Here is a 21,454-nt window from a genome sequence, read left to right as displayed (position 1 = left end):
AAAATCATTTCATGGTGATATGTAATTTTTGTTTAAAGATAATTTGTGACATTAAAAAAAAAACTGGTTTATATATATTTCCAAAATATATTTTTCTTTTATGAATTTTCTCTTGATTTAATTAAAATTCCTATATATGCATTAAAGATCTCATATTATTCTTTCAAAATGTTTGTTTTGTTCAAGATGCACCAAAATGTTATGGCTTTATAATATTTTTATTAGTAACTTAAACTTTATTTGAGTTTGTATACCTGACATACAATATCTATTTTATTAATACAGCTTTCTGCTGGAAAAGTGAAATTAAAATTACTGAAGGAGCAGCTTCAAGGTAAACAGTTTACCATTGTATTATTAGATGCTGAAGGTATAATTTCTTTTTTTTACATTTGAATTACATAGAAAATTTAAGTACTAGAACTGTTCATGCAGCATAAAGATTCTAAACCCCAAAATGGTGACTCTTTATCTTTGATACTCAAAATATATTTTATCTGTATTTTGGGGAGGGGTGCTTATTTTATGTCAAAAATCAACTTAGAATATGATCAAAATAATAGTATTTTTGAAAAGTGAGGACTTTCATAGCATTGTTCCTTAAACTCTAGGAAGAAAATTTTAGCAGTATAAAATCATAGATTGAAATTTTACTCTGGGAAATTAAATGAATATTGAAAATTGCTTTATATTTTAATACATTATTTGAAAATAGCAAAAACCAAAAATAAAATTTGAATTTACAGTACTTCTAAAAGAAATAAGATTTTTAAAATAGAGGATAAACATTTAATTTGGATAGTTAAGATAATTTGATAGAACAAATTATAGAAATATATATAACATTTATTATAGAAGTTGTTCTGTGTGGGCTTTAGTTTGATCCAGAGATGGGGCAGAAGACTATGGGAATTCTATCCAAAGCATAGTTTTTAACATCTGTAATTTTACATGTCCAGTTCAACTGAGTTTACAGCAGAATGGATATGGGTGGATATGTGTGGCCCTGTGGTCACAGTGGGTGGGAGGGGGACTGTGGGCTCCCTAGTCTACTGGGAAGATTAGACTTGGCTACATGCCATTCTTATTGGGCAACTAATATTTATATACTGTTTGAGAATTTAGAAATGTGCATAATTTCCTTTATCAATCAGAAAACTGAACATTGTATTTTAATGTGATTGGTCTTTTTTTTCCCTTTCAGAGCCAGTGAAACAACCATCTAATTATAAAATGGCAAATTCTTCTGAACATGAAAAACCCAAGATAAAAGGGAAGGTTTGTGGGCAGTGTGAGAACAAAGCCGCTCTGCTAGTATGTACACTGGAGTAAGATCAGACTTTCACACGGGCTCATACACCTGTCCCAACTTAACCTGCTTGGTAGCCATGTCTTTTTCTTCATGATCATTACTAAGGGTGAAGTGTGCAGGCTGCCAGGAAAGGCTAATGCTACACGATGCCCTGAATCTCATCCTCTCATTCTTGTTTAAAGACACCACCTAACTTTTGTCCTCTCTCCCTTGGATCGTGCCTATCAGCACAAGAACATGCAGTATTTCTCGAACCAAAACTGGAACAGAAATTCTTCTTTGGTCCCCACATCTCCCCCTGTACCCCTTTTAGTAACATTTCTAAAGAGTTGTCTACACTTGCTGTCATCACATTATCTCCTCCCATTGTCTCTCTCTCTCTCTCTCTTTTTTTATTGAGGTATAATTTACCTACTGTGAAATGGACAAATCTTAAATGTATACACCCCCATCAAGATAATAGAATACCCCAGAAGGTTCCCTTGTGCCTTTTCCAATTAACTCCCACTACAAAACCAACTACTATTCTGATTTTTAGCAGCATACATGTAGTGGTGCTAAACCTATTGAAATTTATATAAATGGAATCGTATGGTATGTATTTTTCTGTGTAGGGCTTTGTTGTTTTTCTGTATTCTTGACCCCTTAACGTTGGAGTGCCACAGGGCTTAGTCCTCAGGCCTCTTCTCTTGTCTGTTTATACTTGTTCTTTAGGTAGTTTCATCTATTCTCTTGGCTTTAAAGCCCATCTTTAGTTTGATGGTTCCCAAATTTACATCTTTAACTCATATCTCTCCCCTGAACTTTCAACTCAGACTGCCTAATCAACACTTCTACTTGGATTTCTAACCAAAATCACTAATTTAGTGTGTTCAAAATTCAACTCTTAATATTTCCCCATCAAATTTTCTCCCCCCAAGGTCTCCTCATATCAATAAAGGTCAACTCAAACATTGCCTGTCCTAACAGCTCTTTATAAAACAGCAACAGCTGAGATGACTCTATAGTTTTGTGAAGCTGCCTCATTCATCTACATAACATTTATCACCCTTTAGTGTATGTTTATTTGTTTATTTTCCACTCACCCACAATGTAAATTTCATGAGAGTAGGGATTACTTTTGTTCCCTGCTGTGTGCTTACCACCTTGAATTATGCCTGCAATTTAATAGGTACTCAGCAAATGTTTGTTGAATGAGTCATTTCTTTAAAGCGTTTCTGTTATTGAAAACACTGTTATCATTGAAGCTAACTGAAAGGAAGATATCCAATATATTTTGCAATTAAAATATTATACATACCTAGGAAGCAGTTTTCCCCCAAAGAATTTGATTATAACTAATGTTTGTGGATCACTATAACTAATATTTATTAAATTTCAGAGAATTTAGTTATAATCACTTCTGGTTTAAGATTGTATTACTAGCCTTATTTCATGGCAGTTGTAACTGAGCTCAGAGAGTTAGAGTGCTTTAAGTCTAATAAAGCACTAATAATATTAAATGTAAAACCCTGGCTCTTGGAATAATGCTCTTACTTTTACATCATACATCATACTATTTTTCTCCTTACTTGATATGATGGTGGAATTTTAACAAGTTATACCTATCCAGAAAAGTTAAGAAAATATAAACAAATGCTAATATTCCTGAAGTTTGAAGTATGAAAGCTAAAAGGGTCTTATGGCAGAATTGAATTGTTGGATTCCACTGTTCATGATCTGAAAAAGTATTTGCATAGGAGCTATGAGTTAATATTTCTTATTAATCCTCTTCTATGTTGAGCACTTTTTAAAGGCCATGGAGTTCAAACAATATGGCATATGTAGATAAGATTTGACTTGGAAATAAAGGATCTGTTTTTCCAGAGAGAAGGAAAAGCAAGCAAAGGACATTCCCGGACAGTATAAATGGCATGTGCCTTGGCTGGAAAGCAGATGGGAGTGATGAAGTGTGCAGTGATTACAAAACTGATTTGCCTGAAAACTGTTGTAAATAGAAGTCAGGGTTTAGGCCCTAACCATTCTTAAAGAATTTACTAAGATTTTAAGAAAAGATGTTCTTTGATCTGAAATGAAAATAATATCCCATGATATTTGTTAAAAGCACAAAAATTATTTAAAAACTCAAGCTCGGTAGATGTAATGAACTCTATAGTGTTGAACTCTGAGGTTACCTTGTGTTCTTAGCTTCCATCATTCTAGATGGTCATGCTGACTGGATAATCAGAGTCAAGCTTTCTATATCTTATGACAGGACCTTAATCAGGGAAAATTGTACAGGAATGGGAGGTAGGGAGTCAGAGCTTACATTTTGGGGGTTTGAGTCTCAACTTTACCTGTTGTTAGCTATGTGAACTTCAGCAAATGACTTAATTCTTTTGTTTCTGTCTTCTCCTTTGTAAAATGGGACAAAGCGGGTAACAGTAGTATAATGACCTCAGAGTTATTGAGGATAATGGTTAATGCATGTGAAGTATTTAGCATTGTGCCTAGCACACTGAGAAGAGATAGTAAATTGTATGCCTTTTGTTGTTGGCACATTTTATATATGTTGCATTCATATATGTTGGTGGTAAAAATAAAACCCCAAGTTTGCAGATTTCTTATTTTTAAAAGAAATTCCAGTGGCTTTAGGCTGTTTCTACATAACAAAAGTGAAATGGATAGTTAAAAATTACATATTAATTTGGCAAATGTGGATACTTTAATTAAACTCAAATGGATTCTGAAGGCTTAGCATAAGTGATCTAACCTTGAACAAATTAAAAAGATATTTGCTAAAACAGCACTTTAGTACTCCATCATCAAAGAAGCATCTGTGGTGGAATGGCGTCCTTATCCTCATTTTTAGTATGTTCCTGCCAGTTATACAAACTACCTAAAAAGATTTTCCAGTTGGTGGTCATTTTAACCCAATTTAAATCCAAATATGCTTGTATAACAAAATATATAAGCTTACTCTGTGACTCCAGCTTTGATCTTCCAGTATAACATCTGTTTGGCTACTTTCATTGAAAGTCTATTGTTAGCAAATATTTGGCTTAGAATTATATGCTGAAACTGACTCTCAGTCCTCTATATTACATTGTAAAAATGGTGCCGAACATTTATGAGAAATTCATTAAAATATTAGCTGGCATGTTGTAGAATACATTTTGAAGTCTACGTTAATACAATAATACTTCCATATGTGTATGTGAAATTATAGCTTTTAATTTTTCACTTAAAAATTATGGATTTAGATAATGTTTGTATCATCATTTCTCTAAGAGACTATAGCTCTTGAAACAGGAGTTGAAAGGCTAGGATTAGTTCCCGTATAGGGATAGTATTTATTTTTCTTCCACTAAAATTATAAATCCAGTTCTGTGTAGCTGTAATCACATTTGAAAAATAATTTGGATTTTGATAAATACCAGACCATGCAATCATTTGACATTTTGGCTTTATTTTGTTGCAGATTTTATGAAGGTTTTCTAATAAATGATTAATACTGAAATTAATGGTCAATGATTATTAGTAATGTGGGTCTTGGGTAAGAGCTTAAGCTTTGAACCAGACTCTGGGGTTGAAATCCTGGCTCCATTAGCTGTATGACTGGACACATTCTCAATCATTATGTTCCTTTGTTGCCTCATCTTCACAATGGAGGTACAATGGTCATGCTAACCTTATGGGGTTATTGTGAGAATTAAATGAGATGGAACATACGAAGCCCTTAGAACAATGAGTAAGTGCTCCCTGAATGTTGTGGATATTGTTATTGTTATTTGACCCTTCCTTTTTAGTTTCATTTTAGTTATATACAACTTCCTACTCTTTTAACCTATTTTTGGAGTGTTGTCCTAATCATTTCATATTTAATAAACATGGCTACATTATTGTAGGTAACTGCATCATCATGTGGGAACTTGCAATACAACTTTAAAAAATTAATGGACTCTTATTGGGTTTTATTTAATTTTTATTGAAATATAGTTGAATTACAATGTTGTGTTAATTTCAGGTATACAGCAAAGTGATAGATATATGTATGTATATATATTCTTTTTTTAAAAAATAATTAAGTTATTTTTGGCTGTGTTGGGTCTTTGTTTCTGTGCGAGGGCTTTCTCTAGTTGCGGTAAGTGGGGGCCACTCTTCATCGCGGTGCGCGGGCCTCTCATTATCGCGGCCTCTACCGTTGCGGAGCACAGGCTCCAGACGCGCAGGCTCAGTAGTTGTGGCTCACGGGCCCAGTTGCTCCGCGGCATGTGGGATCTTCCCAGACCAGGGCTCGAACCCGTGTCCCCTGCATTGGCAGGCAGATTCTCAACCACTGCGCCAACCAGGGAAGCCCTGTATATATATTCTTTTTCAGATTCTTTTCCCTTATAGGTTATAAAAAAATATTGAGAATAGTTCTCTGTGCTATACAGTAGGTCCTTGTTGGTTATCTGTTTTATATATAGTAGTGTGTATCTGTTAATCCCAAACTCCTAATTTATACCCCCCTAAATTTAGTTTCCTTTTCTTCATCCAATACACTCTAGTGCATTCTTACTCCCTGTGTGGTCTGCACCCAGCAGCTGCATGGGCGTCACCTGGGATCTTATTAGAATGCAGGATCTTGGGTCCCATTCCAGACTTCCCAAACCAGCGTGTGCACCGTAAGGAAATCCCAGGAGATTTGTATGCATGGTACAGTTTGAGAAGTGTCACTGAATTGAGCATCAGGTCACCAGTGACCCGTACAAGGCAGAAGAACCTGGTCTGTCTCTCCCCAGTCTGCCCCAGCTGCTTTATGCTTATTATACCCTGAGAGAGGGGAGAGGAAGGAGGGGGAGAAGGGTGGTGGGCACCCTAAAGGGAGAGGAAATGAAAGAGAGCTAAAGGGAGTGTGAGCTCCCTGGCACAGACTTTCTGACACTGTCTCTCCAGGCCTCATGCTTTCTTATTTGTACTACTGGATGTTCTCAACCTAGGCCAAACTCAAGAAAAGGGGGGCTACTAGCCATTTGCACTATTTTTTTTTTATCATACTGTAAAGGGTGTTAGAGTGGCTGTACGTCTGCACAGTAGTAATTACTCTTGCAGTAAAAATTCCATTTCCTTTTCTCACTTTCACCCTTGCTTGGCACCATCATAGGTAGAGATATATCACATTTTCCAACTTATCCGCAAATTTAAAGAATGACATTTTAGCACCGTAGAGAACTTGCAAGACAAATATACACTTGTCTGTAATCATTTCACCAATCATAAACATTGCTGACATGTTGATGAAGATCCATCCAGTTTTTTTTCTTACACTTTTTTTCCTTTGAGTAATCTAAGAATGCTTTAAAACAACATTTTGAGAATCACCAGTGAAGTAGTGCCATTCAAAGAAGACTGTGGGGAATTTTGGAGACAAATAGTATACACATCCTTTGAAACTAATTTTGTCATGTAAATCAATACAGAAAGATAAAAGAACTCATAATGAAATAGTTTTGACCCAGAGATATTGCTGTTAATTTTTACCAGGTTAAGAAGTTTGATCTGAGGTTGCCGTTTTTTTAGTGATTTATTCAGAAATTGTACATACATACATGCACTTAACACATATATCTAAAACCTACTTACAGCTATTATATTTATTTTGCTATGAGAGTAGTTGAAGTTTATAAGTTAATTTTTCTCAAAGTTACATCTTAACTGAGACAAACTCAGTTACATCTCTTAACTGAGAAGCCCGTTTCCTTGGGCTTCTCAATTCGGCTGACATCTAGGTGTGTAATTGGAGAAGTAAAGATGAGAGCAATGAATTTTTTATGCAAGTATTTTCTCAAAGTCATATTTTATAAGACTGTATGATTTTTCAATATCTTTTAAGGTATGCCTTGAATGTGGAGAAGATTATTGTTCAGGATGCTTTGCTAAAATTCATCAAAAGGGGGCACTGAAACTCCATAGAACAACTCTTTTGCAGGTATGACTGTTTAAAACTCTTTACTTGTAGTGTATTTGTAAAATGTTTCCACACAAAGACATATAAAACATGTTTAATTATCTAGAATTTAGGATGATTTGCATTAATTTGTAAAATTCTATTATCTACAGTCTTTACATATGACTTAAAATTATTTTACTGAATGCTAATCTGGATTTTATTTTATTGTTTAAACTGTGCTTTAATATAGCTCCTGGAACACTTAGCTTGATTAGAGTTTTTACATTACACATTCTATCTGTGAACTTGACATTTAAAAATTAGACAATATTTTTATCTATTGTGGTTTCAAATGAACACATGATTTGTTTTAAGTATTACTTCTATCTAGTTTATAAACAGAAGTCTCTTGTTTTCTTCTCATGTTTATTTTTTTTAAATTTGTCTTTTATTTGTCCTCCCCCACTATTTTTTATTTTTTTATTTTATTTTATTTATTTATTTATTTATTTTTTTTGCGGTACGTGGGCCTCTCACTGCTGTGGCCTCTCCCGCTGCAGAGCACAGGCTCCGGACACGCAGGCTCAGCGGCCATGGCTCACGGGCCCAGCCGCTCTGTGGCATGTGGGATCCTCCCGGACCGGGGCATGAACCCACATCCCCTGCATCGGCAGGCGGACTCTCAACCACTGTGCCACCAGGGAAGCCCCCCACTATTTTTTAAATAAGCTTATCTCTCAGGTTTCTACTTTTCCTCCTACATATCACAAACTTTTATTTATCCTCATATAGTTGTTTTTTGAAATGCCTAAACTCAAACGCTGTCAGATGGCTTTAAGATTCTAATACTTAAACAATAATTATGGTTAAATATTGATATAACATTATACCAGTTATGTTTGATGATGCATTGTTTTGTCATAGATTTCATTCATTGTGCAGGGTCAGTGCTAGGCAGTGACCCTACACAGATGAATAACACTAGGATCCTCCTCTTAAGGACCTGGAAATAAAAGTGAGAGTCGAGTACCTTGTATAATGGATTGAAGGGTTAAATATTATCTTGTAAATTTTAATATTGATATCTGTATTTAGAAAGGTCACTGGTAGACTTCAATCTTTACATGTTGCTTCAACATATATAAATAAATATTGGTAGCTCTCACAGATGCTGATGACCCACGTCATGATAACCACAAAGCATAAAACTGACCTTACTTTTTAATCAGTATTTACCGAAGTCTGTTAACTTTTGAGTGGCTAGTCAGTGTTGAGAGCCTTCTGGCAGAAGTGATGGAGGGAAAACAAGGAAATCCACCAGCTGCTCCCCTGCCTCAGGAAGTATCCTAAGACTGGACAGTCACAGGAAATGAAAATTAATATATACAAAAGTGAGTGTAATTGTTAATATGCAAATAATATAGAATTTAACTAAAGGTACTCCACTGTAAGGGTAAGGAGTGTAATTTCCCACTGTGAATTCTTGTTAGAATTTTCCATTCAATGATTTATTCAGCACATTTTCTGAATTACCGCTCAGTGATTTTAGGCACTGTGCTAGCTGGTGTGGAGGATACAAAGAAGAATCAGACATGGCTCCTTCCCTCGACTTCAGTATTTGACCTTCAAGGTTTATCTAAGTCTGATTCTCTTTTCTCTCTCCCTTCCTTCCCCTCTCTTTTCCAGACCTCTGTCCCTTTCTGCTTCTCTCTCTCAGTCCTCCCCCACCCCCCACATTCAATTTCAAAACACAGTCAGACTTTGCCATGATATGGTTTATTGTAATCCAGAGGCAGATATGACATGGGTCAAATCATGCTTACTAAAAGTTATGTGACATAGCATATGTATAGTAAACATTGAGTATTTTTCTATTCCATGTTAATGTCATTAAAATGGATATATTAGATATCTTAACATAGAAGATGATTTTTGTAAATTATATTCTTATAAAATTCTAAATGTGGAATTGATGCTGAAGTGAGAGAATTAATACTTACTGAGTGTAAGCTTCATCTCATCCCAGCATCACATTTTCTAGTTTTGGTTGCAGGGGAGGAAAGGTTGGTAAGCCAGAAATAGCAGAATGGTATTTAAGTTCCTAGTGAATTTCTAATTGTAGAAGATGCATTCATCTCTGGAAATTAACATAAATGAATTTCATAATATGTATACAAATCAAAGAACATAGCAAGTAATAATGAATCCTTGAGAGTTTTTTTCAAACACAGGGATTCTCTTATGTATATATTTTAAAGTTAAATAATGATAAATAGCTATATATCTTCTATATTTATGTTACTCTTCTGGATTGCCCTCTAGTCTGTGGAGACCAAAGTTGCTACTTGATGCTATCTTGAGGATTTTCCTGGGAAGTTCATTGTCTGCTGGGGAAGTCAGATTGTGAGGCTGACCCTTAGAAAAGAGCAGACAGAGACCACCTGTATTGGGAGCTAAACATACATGGTTACTACTCTCTTTGTATATAGCATCATTTTATGTACCCGGATTGCTAAGTAATGAAATACTTTGAAGGAGCTATCTTTTTTTAGGTAATTCAAGTAAATTTGAGCCTTTATTTTATTCAACTAAAATTTTAAAATTGAAAGAAGTTTTTTTTAAAGGAAGCTATTTCAGAATATATAACCTACTCCCTCCGATCTTAGTAAAGTGTACAGTGGACAGAGTCTCACTATATATTGGTGACTCCTGCCCATTATGTTGACCATAATGCTGTTATAACAGTTAATAGGAGGTCTCAACTAGCTGATGTAATATGTGTCACTACACATTCATCCTCAGAGATTTGCTTTTCCGGTTAGTACTTTATTTTTGCTCCTCTATCATGGCCTTACCCATTCTGTTATCCCATCTTGAATTTAATCCATTGTCCCGTTAGCTATCTGCCATTTTCTTATTATTTCTGTGCACTGTTTAGCCCTTTGTTGTTGTTGTTTTTTTCAGTCATCTTGCTTTTTTTCTTCTTGTTTCCATCATTCTTCCCTGTGCATTAAGGTAAGGTTCTTGATGCTGTTGTGTCTTGGCCTGATGGCCATTGTTCAGCAGCGAGTGGATACCTCTTTCTGTTTAGCCCTCATTAACCAGCCATAGCATTTTTAGTTTTCCACCACTTTGGTAACTGTCAAAGTCATGAGATTTTCTTTTGTACACCTGTAACTTATATAATATTGTACAGCAGCTGTATCTCAATTTTAAAAATATGCAAACTGTGAAGACAAAGAAAAAGAAATCATGAGATTTTTTTTGTTGACTGTTGAATTCATACCTAATCTGAGAAGTTAGAGCAGACATCTTATATCTGAATATTAAGCATTACTATATAAAAAGCAAGCATTCTAGGCTAATGACTGCTATACTTTATATTATTTAACCTATGTTGGCATTTCTGGTTATTATGAAGAATAGCTTATTTTGAGTGTTGTTAATCATTTCAGCCCCCAGCCTACATACCAGTGAGTCTTTACAAAGTTCACAGTCAGTAGGGACTATTTTGTCCTGGCATATTTTGTTTCACTTAAGAGATAAATCCCTGAAAGATTGAAGACAAACTATTACCATTTCCATGTTGACTAACATAATTTCAAAGGGTCTTTCTTTTGATTTACAATTAATACTTGGAAGTGATTTCAGCACAAGTTTTTTTTTTTTTTTTTTTAACCTTCTCTAACCTCTGTGAAATAGTTAATTATCTGCAAAATGATGTGTAAATTCATGAGGGGAATTACCAAGGATGAAAATTCTACTTCTGTATTTAGAATGATTTTCAACACTAAGGGTTAAAACAAAAGGTTTTTTCACTTGGTAAGCCTCACATTGGTGAGAAATAAGGCCTCAATATATCAGGAATTCCTATTTCCTTTTAACAACAAAAGATCAAAGAAGAGACAAGGTTAATCAGAGATAAGGGATAACGGGGGGTGGGGGGGTGGGGGGGTGGGGGGCGGGGGGTGGACAAACAAAAGGCATTTCGTTGTGAGGTGTGACATGCGCAAGGGGAGGCTGGATTAAGAAAATCTTTAATAGATTCTGGTATATATATTTTCTTAATTAGAATGGAGATTTTCTTAACTGGAAAGGAGAGACCTTGGGAAGAGGGGTGGTTAGTAATGAGAGAAGAGATAACTGAGGTAGACTTTCTATGTTTTCTAATATGAGGCATCTATATGCAGCCTCTTCACTTTTTTAACTATGAAGTAAGGTATACCTACATAAATATGGATTATAAGTGGGAGTATTTGTTTGCTTGAACATACCTACAGGAAAATAATTACCAGGCAGAACCTCAGTTATCATAATACTATTTATGCTTTCCGACTTCGGTAGAAAAATGGTCGATTTTTTTTCTTTCATTTGACAATGACCAGTATCAGCTTTTAGGCTCACACTACCATTATCCTGTTAATGTTCAGGATAATACAGTAATTTTAGGCCATAGCTGGTCCTTTGGATAATATCGTGGTTGCTTACTTGGATGATCCTAATGTACCCGTTTTAAATGCTGTGTACACACATAATGTAGATGCTATGTGTGCCACCCAGATCTTCCTCTTTAGAAATGAGACACTCACTACCCTAGCTGCCTGGAATGTTGCCTGCATTTGTATCATAGTTGAGTCTCTCCCCTGGAATTGCCTTTGTCCAAAGAGAACTGCCACCTCCAAGCTTACACTCCATCCCTGGAGGCAGCCCATCCTCTGGGCCAATAACTGCTCTATGTTAGGGTACAAATTCCCAGCTACTTCTTGCCTCAATTGGGGACAACTCCGATGGGCCATCACAGCTCCTCCCTTGGGATTGGCAGTTGCATAAAATTCAACTCTCTTCTTTGCCCAATTCTGCTTCCTTCACTCGCCCACAGGTGTTCTTCTCAGAGAACTCCCCAGTAAAAGTCAGGCAGGCAAATCTCAGAATTGGTTTCTTGGCCAACCTGACTTGTGACAATATGTAATTCAGAATGAGATTACAGTATAGATAATTGTTGGCCAGTTTCAGAGTGTACTGCAATTTTTGAAGAGCAATATATAACATCTCTTTCTTCACTTTCCATGTTCTAAACCAATTGAGAAATAGGTATTAGAGTCAGAAGGTAGAAATCAAAATATCAGTTTTATTATCGATACAATCAGAATTGGTGGTTGTAGCATGGGTGTTCAGACAGATCAGCTTCCTGCTATTTCCTGGAACTGAACTTTTTGCCCTCCCCGCCGCCCCAGTGTTATAGACAGGGCAGGACCTACCCAGAAAAACTCCTTAATGGAGATCTAGACTGGAATACATCCCTCTCTGGACAGGTAGCCCTTGAAGAACCCAGAAAGGGCAGAGGTCAGCACACTCACTTTCTTCTCCCAAAGTCTCACAAATAAGATAGAAATATAAGGATGGGGAGTAAATGTTCCCTCAAAAAGGAATTATCATAAATTCCCATGATTTTAGAGTCCAGGTAATGTCAATATCCTAAAAAATTTATAAATTTGCTATTTATAAATATTAGTGTTACACATAAGAAAAAATAAAATATTTAAAATATATATAAACAACTGAGTATTGGCATGCTTTTCTTTCTTAAATATAAATAATTCTGTATGATTCAATATGATTATAACTTTGAACTTCTGTCAAGGGATTTTTTAAACTATATTGTTATTGACTTTTTACTCTTTTATCTCTTCTGATAAATTTCAAATCTTGTAAGGAGAGGAACTATTTCTGTCATGTTCATCACTGTATTCTTAGTGCTTAACATTGTACCTGGCATGTAAAAATCTCATTTTTGAATGAGTGAAAGCATGAATAAATCCTGAATGATATGAGCAAGCTCGTGAAATAATTTAAAATTACATTTTAAATGGCAAAGTTTATTTCTCTCTAAATTTTGAAAACCAAAGATTGGACAATTAAAAGAACGTATGGTATGTTAATATGTTGGTGAAGGGTTAAGAAAAGCTTTTCCTCTTGTGTCTGAGAATTTGACCTTTAGTTAACTTTCTAGCTCTTTTCCTGGGAAACAGATAAAGGTCCTAATGTCACCTATGTTCCTAGACAACATATTCATGGTAAACGTGACTCCTCATTGGCAAATTGCGTCTAATGGGAGGACTATAAATACTTGGGGTAAGCCACAGCTCCCTGAACGTGGTGAGCTTTGTAGCTGGCACGTGGGCTGTGGGGCTCTGGAAACCTGCAGATGGGGATTGACTCTGGTGGGAAATAAGGCTTCTAAAACAGGTCTGTCCCTCATCTATCTGAGCTGTACTTTTGCGTGAACTATTGCAAGACTCCCAAGAATAACAACTGATGCTGTCCCATTGGTAAACTGTTGTTCCTGTTCTTACCCTTGTGAGCAGACTGTTGCCAAGAGTGGTTTGCTGACAGCCTGGTGAGTCTGAAAGTTTAGTTTACCCAGGTAGACTCCTTGGAGGGCATTGCAATTAAGTCTTTGATTAACCAAAATTTCTAAAGACAGAATGATGGCTTACCCAAAAGATAGATCAAGAGCACTTATAGAGGCATCATAGACAAGAATTTTTTAAAAACAGTTTTATTAAGATATAACTCACATACTATACAACTTATCCATTTAAAGTTTATAATTCAATAGATTTTAGTACATTCACAGGTATGTGCAACTATCACCACAGTTAATTGTAGAACATTTTTATCACTTCAAAACGAAATCCTGTACCATTTTGCTACTATTCCCATCCCCCCTACCATCCTCCCTGTAATCCCCTGGCAACGACTTATCTACTTTCTGTCACTATGGATTAGCCCATTCTAGATGTTTAATATAAACTGAATCATACAATATGTGGTCTTTTTGAGTAGCTGCCTTTACTTAGTATAATGTTTTCAAGTTTCATCCATGTTGTGGCATGTATCTGTGCTTCATTTATTTATGGCCAAATAACATTCCATTGTATGGATATATCACATTTTATTTATCCATTCATTGTCTGATGGACATTTGGCTGTTTCCACCTTTTGGCCATTATGAATAATGCTGCTGTGAATATTTATGGACAGGTTTTTGTGGGCATATGTTTTAATTTTTCGTTGCTATACCTCTAGTAGTGGACTTGCTGGGTTGTATGGTAACTCTAGTATTTAATTGTTTGAGGAACTGCCAGAGTGTTTTCCAAAGTGGCTGCTCCATTTCACACCTATCAACAGAATATGAAAGTTCCGGTTTCTCTGTGCCCTAGCCAACAGTTATTAATCTCACTTTTTGACCTAGTGGGTGTGAAGTAGTATCTCATTACGGTTTTCATTTGCATTTTCCCGATTACTAATTATGTTGAGCATCTTTTCATGTGCTTATGGCCATTTTGCAGTGCTAGGGTTTAATGCAGAGGTGGCCTGAATTCATCTCAAAGGGAAAAGAGGGTGTTTCTGTAATATTTATGCTAAAAGAATCTTTAAGATAAAACTCATATATGCAAGCTCAGAAGCTTGCAGAGATGTTGTGAGGATCTGATTAAATGACAACAAATATAAAAGTATTCTGCTCATAGCAGGTGCTCCATGCATTAGGTTTTATTATTCAGGATATAGTATTTGTAAAAATTCAATGCAGTTCTTAGACCATCTAAATTTAGAATCTAGAAAGCAAAGTATTTTAATGATAATGACTCTAAAGAATTAATGAAATTGTTACTTTTGGTTTTAGGGATTTTTAAAAAGTGTTATAGTAATACATATTTTGGAAGACTTTTGTGAAAATACAGTGAGGTAAAATTTTAGAAAAATACAGACCTCTTCCTTATCCAAATAGGAAATAATAGAAGCTCAATATTAGAGGGGACCATAAAGATCATTAGTCTGAGAACCTGTGACTTGCCAATAGAATGTGACAAAGGTCAAGGGGTTTTGCAGATGTAATTATGGTTCCAAATAAGTTGATTTTGAGTTATCAAAAAGGAGTTTATTCTGGGTGGACCTGGCTTAATCACATGAAAGCTCTTAAAAGGGAGACCGAGGCCCTCCCTGAGGTCAGAGAGATCCTCTAGTTGGCTTTAAAGAAGTAACCTGCTCTGTAGTGAGAGGACCTGGGAGAGGGAGAGGGCCACATAGCAAGAAAGTGTGGGCAGCCTCTAGGAACTGAGAGCAGCCTCAGGCTGGCAGCAAGCAAGAAAACCGGAACTTCAGTCCTGTAGCCTCAGGAACTGAATTCCGTCAACAACCTTGTGAGCTTGGAAGAGAACCCCAAACTCAGGAAGGAATGCAGCCTGGCCCACACCTTGCCTGCAGCCTTCTAAGATCTTGAGCAGAGCATCCAGTTAAGCTGGAACTAGACTCTGACTCATGGAACTCATGAGATAATAAATGTGTGTTGTTTTAAAAAAAATCATTAGTCTAACCACATGTCTGACCCTTTAATCAATCACATTGATGCTGATTATTTGAGGAGTCTTTATAATTTACAGGTGCTACCCATATTATCTTACAGGTTTCTCATGGAGTCTGACAAATTTTACAGTAGTTTTTTCTTTTTTTTTTTTTTTACTATATTTTATGTTCATTGGTATTTATGGGATAAAAATTGTCAATTGTGATGTACTACTTATACATAGTAGTAGCGTTACTATGTATAAGAAAACGAATGAAAAACTATTGATTGTTATTTATTAGTGAGTTTATTCTGCTATGCCTAAAAATCTGTAATTCAAATCATTGCATATTAAATCATTTGTTCTTCATGTATCTCAAATATGTATAATTGCTAAAAGCAGCTAAGTCATCTGGATACATTATACATGTAATATTAGTTGAAAACAGTAGTAAGTACTTGCTAAGATAATTAATATAGTGTATAATTATATGGCATCAAAACTGCAAATAGAAAGCAGATTGCAGGTGTGAATTTCCTAGGTGGTTTTCTTGTTGCTATTCTGGCTCACTTTTAAGATTGCTCTCTAAATAGAATTTTTAATGTTGCAATAAAATTTGAAAGGCTGAGATCACATTTTGTTATTTTTCTTAATAGCAAGTGATTTAAAAATTTTGACAATATATAATTTTTTAGTTATTACATTTATATTGTCTTATTTTTAAATAGTTTAATGGCATTAAGTGTGTTTTATTTTGTTACTCTCACGTTACTTTATGATAGTACTAAATATTGAGTCCAGATTACTTTTATTTGACATTTACTGTCTATTGAATAGTAAATTGCATTTATTATCTGAGGCCTGTGTCCAGGTACTTGCTTATTTTTTTATCCCTTATGTGTCAAGGAGGAATAGTAACACATAAATCTTTGATTAATAAAACCTGTGGTTTCCATTAGATGTTTAGAGGAAAGGTAAATCTAAGGGTCCTTTAAGTTCTACTTAAAGTTATATTGAAATGATGCTGGAATAAGCAATAAACTTCAGTCAAATGAATTTCACACTTCCAGGATTTGATTCCTAACTAGCTTGCAATAAGTAGTTCTTTATACCATTGACATTTTTGTACTACTCATGCAAATTTCGTATCTGTTTTTAGAAATGATGAGCAGAACTGGATTTGAAACATGATTCTGTTGTGAGTTTCTCTGTTGCAATTTTCTTTCATCCTATAAATATTTAGTTTTCTCCTGTTTCTTCATGTATTTATATGGGGACTTTTAGTCAAACTCTGTTTTTCTTTCTGGTGTCTGCTATATGGAAATTCCTGTCCTTTTTTCTTTACCTTTCAGCTGGCCTGAAGTTGACATTTTTCTTTCTTTCTTTTTTTTTTTTTTTTTTGTGGTACGCGGGCCTCTCACTGTTGTGGCCTCTCCCGTTGCGGAGCACAGGCTCCGGATGCGCAGGCTCAGCGGCCATGGCTCACGGGCCCAGCCGCTCCGCGGCATGTGGGATCCTCCCAGACCGGGGCACGAACCCGTGTCCCCCGCATCGGCAGGCGGACCCCCAACCACTGCGCCACCAGGGAAGCCCTCTTTCTTTCTTTTGATCCTAACAGTAGACGAAAACTTTGGTCAAGTCCTTTATTTATGGATACCTTTTACTTTGATTTTCATGGAAAATTCAGAGTTGACCCTATGGTAAAGCCTCTTTTTAGGGAATAAATTTGTACTAAGACTATCTGTAAAGGTGGATTCATCAGAAAAGCAAAATAACAATTTGCTTTAAGAATAGAGTATATATTTTAATAATGTGAAAAAATTGAGAGATGAAGCTCCATCTTGATCTCAGAGAGACAGCAGCAGGGTCTTAGTTCCCTGCCCAGGAATCGAACCTGGGTAGCCTGAATGAAAACCAGGAATCCTAGCTACCAGGGGCTAGAGGCTAGAAGCAAAGTTCCCCCGGCTCCTGCCTCATTTGAAAAATCAATTTCTTAAGGAGGCAAAGACTGTAAAAACAGGTACAAAGTTTATTATTAGAGACACAGTGCAACATGTGGGGGAGAACACAGAGAAACTGTTTTTTAATTTAAGACAGAAGCAAGGCAGAAATACACACCTGGAGAGAAAGGGTGTGGGCATCCTCCCTAATGAGGAAGAGTGTAGTAAAGAGATGGTTAAATCATTTGTACAGGGCAGTTAGTCCAGGTCATTGTTTACCTTTGACCAATGATCTCACTTCTCTTCCCACATCTGACCTGTTCTAGGACACTCCCCAACATGCCTGCACATGTTGCGTTTTACCAAGATGGATTCCAGCACAGAGGCTAGTGGGAGGTTTGACAGCACCTATTATGGGGTGGCGCCCCTCCCTTTTGACCCCCAAGGAGCCTTTCTGCACATGTGCAGTCGGGGAGGTCTCCTTGACCTCAAGAGTGGTCATCTTATCTCTTTACTCCAGCAGAGCTCAGCTCCTGTCATTAACTTGGTCCTTGAAGTGTCTAGAGAAAACAAAGCTCCAATTTTACTCCGCTTGACAAATACCATCTGTCCAGCCCAGGGGTCCGTCCACCTCTTACCTCAGTCTTTTTCATTCTTGTTTATTGGGTTAGGATGTTCATAGTTATGTATTTTTATAAATAATTTTTACTCTGCAAAGATAGTTTTACTAGGTGGAAATTTCATGGGCTTATTGCATCTTATCATAGATACATGATAATTTGAGAAAATTTATCTGCTCGGTATGTTTAGTATTCCTTCTTTTCTATGTAGCTTCCAACTCAGAGAGATTTAGTATGGTTTGTTATTGTTGATTTTAGTTAACAGGTTTATCATCATGTACTGTATTTAATATATATATATGTATATATATAAATATATAAATAGAAATACGCTAGCAAAATAATCTGTGGAGGTTTCTTTGGATAAATATACCTTTAGCAAATGTTTTGATGAGTTTTAATAAAAAAGTCTATTTTACTATAAATTAAAGCACAGTTCTTTAGTGTACATGTATTACTGCCGTAACAATATACAATTTCTGAAAAACTTCCCATTCTGGATAATCCCCTACCTATCTAATAGGGCTCCAGGAAAAATTAGGGTTAGGGGAAGGCCACTCAAATCCCATGGCACTTTGTAATCAGAGCCCTAACAAAAACAGTTAACCATCCTTATAAAACCACTGGCACATGTTCCTTGAGGACTTGTGTTTCCTTCTCTGTGATACAGGTCCTGGTAGTAATTCACTTCTAATGACATCATTTTTGTCAAAAACGAAAACTCTGAATCAAACTGTTGCCTCCTTTCTTAATCCATTGTTTTAAATGAGAGTATCTTTATTACTTCTTTATCTGCACTCACATTTTTTCCAGATAGCTTAACTTAGTGGAATGCATGGTCATTAAAGTCATTAAAGTAGTCTGTACTTGCACTGTGGGGAGGCATTTTTATAGATTTTCAGCTTTTTTTCCCCCTAAGATCTTTATAAATTGCTAAGATTTTGGCTTTAATTGTGAGACAGCTTGCCCCCAATTGCCTCAAAACAGTAATGTGCCGGAAAAGAAAAACTTAAGAATCAATAAAACTCCATAGTTTTATGCTGACATCATCCCCTTATTTACCAATTGCATATGAGTTAATTCACATCAAAGAAACTAGAAAAAACTGTACTTGGGAAAATATTCTCTGTATGGGAGGGAAGTGTTTTCTCAAAAGTAAGGCCAAAAAACCCTATATACCTATACATATATATATACATATATATATATATATATATATATATTCCTTTTTAAAAAATTCCATTAGTGCATAATTTCATCTTCCTGAAATGACTTTTATAGTTAAAAGCTATCCAAATTCCAACTGTGTTCAACAGTCATTGTAACCAGTGAATTCATAATGTTTCTTGGGTTCTGTGTATATGTAACACAATTTTTTCTGTGTATGTGTATATGTGTACACCTCTGTCTCTACCTCTATTATCTATTTGCCTAGCAAGTACCAATAAAATAACAAAACTCTTCTACGGGAATTAGAGTTTTCCATTTTTTAAATGTTTATCTATCTATTTATTAGTCATCCATTTTATACACATCAGTAGAGTTTTCCATTTTTAATACAAGGCTGTGGTTGCAGTAAATCTCTTCTAAAATTTTGCAGCTGGAAAATCAGTGAAAGTTAGGACCATGAAAAGAGACATTTCAACATTTTGTTTCAAACTTAGGAAGTAACCGTCGGTCTAAATCACATGTGAACTTCTTTGAGCTGGAACTTCTGGATCATATAAGGATGCATGGTTATGTCAACATGATTATTAATGTTGCTGGATAGCCAGGGTTTGGGATGATGGTGCTAGAGTTTTGAAACACTGACACTACCATAAAGTGTATCATTTTTCTAACTAAACTAGAACTTTTACTGTTGGATCTTAACTTCTATAAGGTGCCATCCATTCCAAAATGCTATAAAATATCAACCCTCTTTACTTTGATTAATGATACATTGTCAGAGTGATGAATTCTTCTAGAGTGTAATTTGAAAGATAATATCATTCTAGGGAGAAAAAAAAAGTTCAGGCGAGAAGTTAGAACAGTTATCCGATGAAATCCTACCATCATGCAGTGTAGTGAAGGCTGTGGGGAACTCTGGAAATGCTGGTAGTAAATCACATTCTTTGACTTTAGTTTAAGCCTCTCTCTTACAGTGAGATATATGATTTACTATGTGCCCTGAAGGCTGTTTTGTCTTGATTTTTAAACATTTTTGGCATGTAGAGAAGTTACACAGGTCATTTTATTCAATTTTAGTCCCCTCTGCCTCCTATTAGTTGCTACCTATGAGTACTGCTATATGTAAATTTTTATGAAGATGGAAATGAAATTCTCTTCGAGTTAAAAAAAATTTTTTTTATTGTGGTAAAAGTCACATAATATAAAACATACTATTTTAACCATATTTAACTGTGCAGTTCAGTGGCACTAAGTACATTTACATTGTTGTGCAACTCTCTCCATCATCCATCTCCCGAATTTTTAACCTTCCTGAAAGTGAAACTCTGTCCCCTTTAAACACTAACTTCCCATTCTTCCTCCCCAACCCCTCCCCACCCCTGCCCTTCGGCCCCTGGCATCGACCAGTGTACTTTCTGACTCTATGAATCTGACTATTCTAGGTACCTCGTATAAGTGGAATCAACAGTATTTGTCTGCACCTAATGTATATTGAAATGTATTTCTAAGGTTAACTTAATAAATGTCCTGCAAACAGATTGTACCTTCTTTTTTTTTTCCTGTGCTATACACATTTACCATTGCAACCAAAGAATAAAATACCTAGGAATAAACCTACCTAAGGAGGCAAAAGACCTATATGCAGAAAACTACAAGACACTGATGAAAGAAATCAAATATGACACAAATAGATGGAGAGATATACCATGTTCTTGGATTGGAAGAATCAGCATTGTGAAAATGAGTATACTACCCAAAGCAATCTACAGATTCAGTGCAATCCCTATCTAATTACCAATGGCATTCTTTACAGAACTAGAACAAAAAGTTTTACAATTTGTATGGAAACACAAAAGACCCCAAATGGCCAAAGCAATCTGGAGAAAGAAAAATGGAGCTGGAGGAATAAGGCTCCCTGACTTCAGACTATACTACAAAGCTACAGTAATCAAGACAGTATGGTACTGGCACAAAAACAGAAATATAGATCAATGGAACAGGATAGAAAGCCCAGAGATAAACCCATGCACCTACGGTCAACCAATCTATGACAAAGGAAGCAAGAATAAACAAGAAGAAAAGACAGTCTCTTCAGTAAGTGGTGCTGGGAAAACTGGACAACTACATGTGAAAGAATGAAATTAGGACAC

At 35.7% G+C, this 21,454-nt stretch overlaps 1 protein-coding gene across 4 annotated transcripts in view; it reads left to right on the top strand.

Moving 5' to 3' along the window:
• Positions 1–21,454, top strand: part of ZBBX (zinc finger B-box domain containing) — a 113,519-nt gene that overhangs the window by 19,721 nt on the left and 72,344 nt on the right. For 3 of the 4 annotated variants that reach the window (XM_032631243.1, XM_032631241.1, XM_032631240.1), the window contains exons 5-7: positions 286–334; positions 1,205–1,314; positions 7,170–7,265. In XM_032631243.1, the coding sequence (XP_032487134.1) occupies positions 286–334; positions 1,205–1,314; positions 7,170–7,265 (255 nt within the window). The remainder of the gene's footprint in view (positions 1–285; positions 335–1,204; positions 1,315–7,169; positions 7,266–21,454) is intronic. The other variant, XM_032631242.1, reaches the window with a different exon arrangement.

Source organism: Phocoena sinus, chromosome 4 (assembly GCF_008692025.1).
Source record: "Phocoena sinus isolate mPhoSin1 chromosome 4, mPhoSin1.pri, whole genome shotgun sequence".
Classification (NCBI taxonomy): Eukaryota; Metazoa; Chordata; class Mammalia; order Artiodactyla; family Phocoenidae; genus Phocoena; species Phocoena sinus.
This window is presented reverse-complemented; position numbering and strand designations above follow the sequence as displayed.